We start from the raw sequence: 5,672 nt of genomic DNA, 5'->3' as shown, positions 1-5,672 counted from the left end.
CAGGCTTGTGTGGGTCAGGCTCTGGGGGCACTGCTGGGAGCAAAAGCAGGGGAAATGCAGGAAAGACAAAATGAAAGCCGAAGCCATTTGCAATGAGTCACTTGAGTTTTGTGGCCATTTTAAAGTCACCTAACTCAGTTAAAAGTTTATAGTTCAAAGGCCGGACTAGATTAGTGATGTTTGCAAACCAAGTCAAATAATTTCAATCAGTAAAAAAATTAATTTATAATAACAAGCTGTGTTTGCTGACATTTCTCCAGTAGAACAACCAGTCAAAATGATTCCAGTCTTTTAGCATGCAATACAAGCAACTTTCCTAAAGACAAATACCATCTATTGAGCCTACAAAAGTCTCTTTCACCTTCATGTAGAAAGATTTCCTGCTAAAGATAAAGAATTAATTCCTAAGACTCGCCAAACACCTCTCCTCCAGCCTGTGTCTCTGCTGTCTTCCTCTGGCAATACCCTGTTAATCCATGGAGGCTCACTGGGCACATGGAAGCAGAGAGGTTCTTTGTTAGCAACCAGTTTTTCACCAAGTGTGTGGAGTTGAAGATGGCTCTTTCAGAGAAGCCAGTTCACATGGCCAAGAGGAAAAACTAGATTGCAGATGTTCAGCTCCCCTAATCAGCTGTCATTCCTACAAATTAAAATGATTCATTCAATATATCTTCCAGATTGTAAGTAATATCTGATGCCCTTGCCATACCTTATCATCTTTGAAAAATCATGGAGATTAAAGAATCCCCAAAACTGAAGAAAGGCAAATGCTCCACCTGTTTTTAAAAAGGCCAAAATGAAGATGCAGGGAATTATATACAAACCAACCAACCTCACCTTGGTTCCTGGGATGCTGGGACCAAAAAGGTGGAGTAAGTCTTCTTGTTAGAGATTTCTGGGCACAGAAGGAAAAGGTGATTGGCATCAGTCAGGATGGATTTACCAGAGCCAAGTCATGTCTGACCAGCCCAGGTGCCAGCTATGGCCAAAAGACTGGACTTGAGGAGCACTGGATATCTTCTGCCTTAATTCTAGCAAGGCTTTTAACATGGTGCCAAGTTCTGAGCAAAGGAAGGAACAATGCATTGCAATGGTGCATGTCAGGGACTGCCAGGCTGCAAAGCAGCTCTGCTGGAAAGGACCTGGGGGTATTGGTAGATGATGAGCTGATCATGAACCAGCAGTGTGCCCTAGCAACAGAATCCTGGCTGTACTAACAAGAGCATCATTAGTGGATCAGAGGAGCAACTACACCCATCTATTCAGAACTTTTTAGATGACACAATATTGCACTCAGTTTTGGGCCCTCAGTATAGGGAAATACATAAATCAACTGCAATGAATTCATCAGAGAACTGCAAAGAAGGTCAGGGGCTGGCTCTTTCTGTATGAGAAAAGGCTGAGGGAATGGGGCTTGCTCATACTGAAGATGAGATGACTTTTGGCAGGGCTAGTTGCAGTCTTCCAATTCCTTTGAGTTGTTGTCAAGAGAACAGACTCGGACTTTTCATAATGGTGCACAGCGGGAGGAAAAAAAAACAGCAAACAAACTGAAATACAAAAAAGTGTTTCAGACTGGGTATAAGGAGGAAAAAAAAATCAACATTAGGACAGTTAAACATTGGAACAGGTTGCCCAAATAACTTGTGCCCTCTCCAACTTTGGAGGTTTTCAAGATTCAAGCAGAAAAAGCACTAAGCAACCTGGCCTGACTTCATAGTTAACCCAGCTTTGAGCAGGAGGCTGGAAGTGCAGCTGAGGTACCTTCCTACTTGAATTCTTCTAGGGTTTTATGATAGTCAAGACAGCCAGACTGAAAGTGGGTTGGGTATGTGCGCTCATATGCTCTGATATGAAGCTGCAGCTGCAATGTAGACATACTCTAAAGGGACATAGGAACACAAAGCTTCCCAAAGCCAGTGGGGCACATGCTCCTCAGCCAAGACTTCTTGAAACCACTGAAAAGTGCCTGAGGAGCCAAGCCTCCTCAGAGTAGCACCTGTACTGGCAAAGGTTGATAAGATGGAGATAAACTATGGGTCCAACCTATCCTCCTGAGTTCTGATTATGAATAATGAAAGGCGTGAGTTTGATTGTCCTGACTGAGTTTCTGGAAAATGTCTTAGGAAAAACATGCTCTTATTTGTAATTGGAGTAAATCTGATGTGGATTTAGTGAGACAGAACAGCAAAAGATGTCATTATTTGTAGGGACATTTTTTGGTATGAACTACATTTCGACATTGAAGTTTACACATGCCAGAAGAAATTTATGAATGCAATACTCTTCAACCCTCATATTTATTGATCTTTTACCACCTGCATCTCAAAATAGAGGCAAATATCCAATTGTATCTCCCTTTTTTCATAGTCTAGGAAAGTCTGATAAATAACCATGTCATTAGCTATGAACTCCACCCTTAGGAGAGATGACTTATGTGCAGGAGCACAGAAAGGCCCTTTCTGGAGAAGAGGCTGGCACATGCAAGGACTTATTCTGAAGGACTTCCACATGCTCAGAGAAGATGGATAGAAATCAGTCTAAATTGGTTTTTGTTGTGGCTGTTTGGTTTTCCTTAGTCACAGCAATAAAAATCTTTGCTCTATCAAAGTATGTATAATTACATCCACATAATCCACCAGCATACTGGGAGGCCTATGTAGTATTTGCAAAAAAGGCTTCCTTTTGCAATTTCAGTCATGGGGTCCCAAGATTTTCCAAGCCTTTGTTTACTGCTGTTTGTGGCAGTTGCCATGCAGTTTATTTGGTCGGTTTTTCATGTACCTGCCAGCCAAAGCCCCATGCCAGACTCAGAAGCTCTGTCTCCAGCTCAGGCAGTGTGCCTGGCCCAGGCTTCTACCCTGACACTCTGTGGCAAGGCTTGGACTGAAGGCTGGCCGTACACAAGAATAGCAGTTAAATTAAGAGCAGAGGAAACATTGCAGTCAATATCTGTAGACTGAATTTTCTTCCAACACCAATGTTCCTGGAGTGCAGGAAACAGTTAATGGAGGCTATTCGCTTTCCAATTTTTTAGTACTGAAGTAACTCTCAGAATAATTTTGACATTTATTACCTTCAACTTCTTTAGCAATGATTTGGTATGAATATTATTAAGCTCCTAGTCTGGACCTTAATGCAATTTAATTATAACTTTAAGTTCTTATATTTAGCATAGCAAAAACCAAGCTTGTAGGAAGAAACCTCCTATCCTTATTAGCATTAGCTTGAGGCTGGGGTCAATAGAGGGTGTGAATATATTATTAAACATCTATTGGCAATATTCTTCAGCAGTTTTGGCCAGTGAAGTATTGACTGAGCCTTGGGCACTGAGATTTTTGCAGTATTAACTGCAGCGATAGGCACAACAGATAAATTAGAGAGGAAACAGAACTTCCACAAGACAGGCTTGTGCTTTGCCTGGTGCAGACTAAACTGTGCACAAAACGGAACAGTCAGAGAAACACACTCTACTTTGTTCACTAAACATCTGTCAGGAAAAGTATCTGCTTGAGCCCTGCTTCCACAGTGGAAGGTGGAAAACATCACCAGGACAAGGCAGGGAGACACCAGACTGCTGCCTCCTTGGGACAGAGAAAGGCCTGTCAGGAGGGAAATTGAGATCACCCTCCAGAGAGCAAAAAGAAAAAGTGCCTGCTGAAGACCACACTCTGCTGCACTCAGAAAAAACTTCTGCTTGTTCTGCCAGAAAACAAAATTGTATTACAATGCTCTGTTTGCAATGGGTGGAGATTAAATTAAATTTTTAGGAAGACTATGGAAAAATAAATGGTTTTGTGGGGAGGGTATGTGTGAGATTGCCAAGTGGTGGGTCTAATCATGAATAGGAGGGTCTGGATTTCAACAAAGCAAAGAGTGAGTTTAAAAGGGGAATGAATTAATTAATGATGAAACATGTCCATGGCACAGAATGTGTCCAGGGACCAAAGGAAGGAAAGAATAGAACGAAACAGCATCTCTCCACCTTGGAAAACCTCCATACAATCTTCAACTGAACTAAAAAAAGTCTACATTTAGACCACAGAAACTATACTTTGCTAACTTCACTTCTTCTTTTAAAATCTATCTTCAGACATCATAAAGTTAAAAAGTGTGGCATAATTTTTGGTGAGGAAAAAAGTCGCTGTAGGACATAGCAGTTAGCTGGGATTACAACCACATTTGCTGAATATTAGCACTACATAATTCCATACCTTCTTCTTTACTCTAGTTATGGTGATCAAAATGGAAACACTTCTTTCAAGTAATGCCCCAGCCCAATGTTCATTAGCATTTTACCATGAGAAAAAAAAGGAAACTTTTGTAACAGGAAAAAAATAGTGCATTTTTATTAGGTAATGGATACTACTAAAAATTGTGACATGTTTCAGACAGTGGCATTCAGCACATAGAAAAAGATAATTTAAGTGGAAATTCATCACAGACAAACCTTAGTACCAAATGTATCCACTGTTTTGCTGCTATTGAGAAAATTTTTAGGAGATTTTTGGAAGTGGATCATAAATTTTTAATTGCTGCAACACTCACTTCAGTGCCATCTCTATCTCAACTACAGTTTTGTGTATTTTAAAAACTGTTTCATGCCACTGAAATTGAATTAATCCTACATTGCCTCCCAAAATTAAATGTGACGGATTGAGATGCTTAAAAGAGATGCTCACACCTGCTGCTGGTGATTACTTTGCCTTTTCTGATTAAATGCTTGACTTGTCCAGAGTGCTGAACTAATTAAACCAGATGAAACAGCATTCATTTCAAGCCACAAGACAGCAGCTTTTATCAGGCCCATCTCTTACCTTTTTTATTAATTTGTTGAGTAAGCTTCTACAAGTGCATTATATATTCAACACCATGGGAAACAGTTTACAATTCTACTACAAAATATCCATACTGAACAAAATGAAAAAGCAATCCCACAAGCCCTGATACACTATGTAGTACGGCTATAGTAAGTGATACCATGCAGTATCACTATGACCTCATTGTTTTGGCAGCAATTGTTTCACCAATAAATAATTTAATGAGCAGCTAATCACTAGTTTAAAGCTGGCATACGGATTCTTCTTTTTTCCATGACTATCTGAAAATGTTTTTAAGTTACAGCACGGCCACATTTTCAACACCAACATAATTTTTCTTCCAAGTTTAAGACAAAAATTAAGATCTGGAACATTTTTCACTCAGCTGTTAAGATTCTTGAGTGCATAGCAAAGTCTCTGCTTATCCTTTCAAATATTACGCAGAGTAATTGCCAGCAGTAAATTCTGTATTTTCTAAACTTTAACAAATTCCGCTGGAATAAGGAAATACTTGATCTTTCTTTTGCCTATGTGTTTGTATTTCAGGACGTACGCTGTAAACACAAGCCATACAATTAGGAGAACCAGGAGGATGGAAAGGAACCCAACACGTGTCCCCAGCCCGCCCCGCACCTGCGGACACCTCCGCCTGCTCCACCGGCCAGCACGATGGCTCCTGCATTAATTTCCTGTCCGCGTCCCGTACCAAGCTATTCCTCCGAATGTTCAACCTCCAGCACAGGGATTCGCCCAGCGCACTGAAAGCTCTGAAGAAGAGCCGGTATTTTTAAACACGAGCAGATGAGCGGCAGCGCGCACGGCGCCGACGATCTCGGGCTGAGCCCCCCTGCA

At 40.9% G+C, this 5,672-nt stretch overlaps 1 protein-coding gene across 1 annotated transcript in view; it reads right to left on the bottom strand.

Moving 5' to 3' along the window:
- The window catches only part of TMEM255B (transmembrane protein 255B), a 67,781-nt gene extending 62,236 nt beyond the window's left edge, over positions 1–5,545 (bottom strand). Inside the window, exon 1 of the mRNA XM_031056202.1 lies at positions 5,454–5,545. Coding sequence (XP_030912062.1) covers positions 5,454–5,502 — 49 coding nt within the window. The 5' untranslated portion in view covers positions 5,503–5,545. The remainder of the gene's footprint in view (positions 1–5,453) is intronic.
- Between the last annotated feature and the right edge of the window lie 127 nt (positions 5,546–5,672).

Source organism: Geospiza fortis, unplaced genomic scaffold, assembly GCF_000277835.1.
Source record: "Geospiza fortis unplaced genomic scaffold, GeoFor_1.0 scaffold192, whole genome shotgun sequence".
NCBI lineage: Eukaryota > Metazoa > Chordata > Aves > Passeriformes > Thraupidae > Geospiza > Geospiza fortis.
The sequence above is the reverse complement of the archived record's forward strand: the minus strand, read 5'-3'. Positions and strand labels throughout refer to the sequence as shown.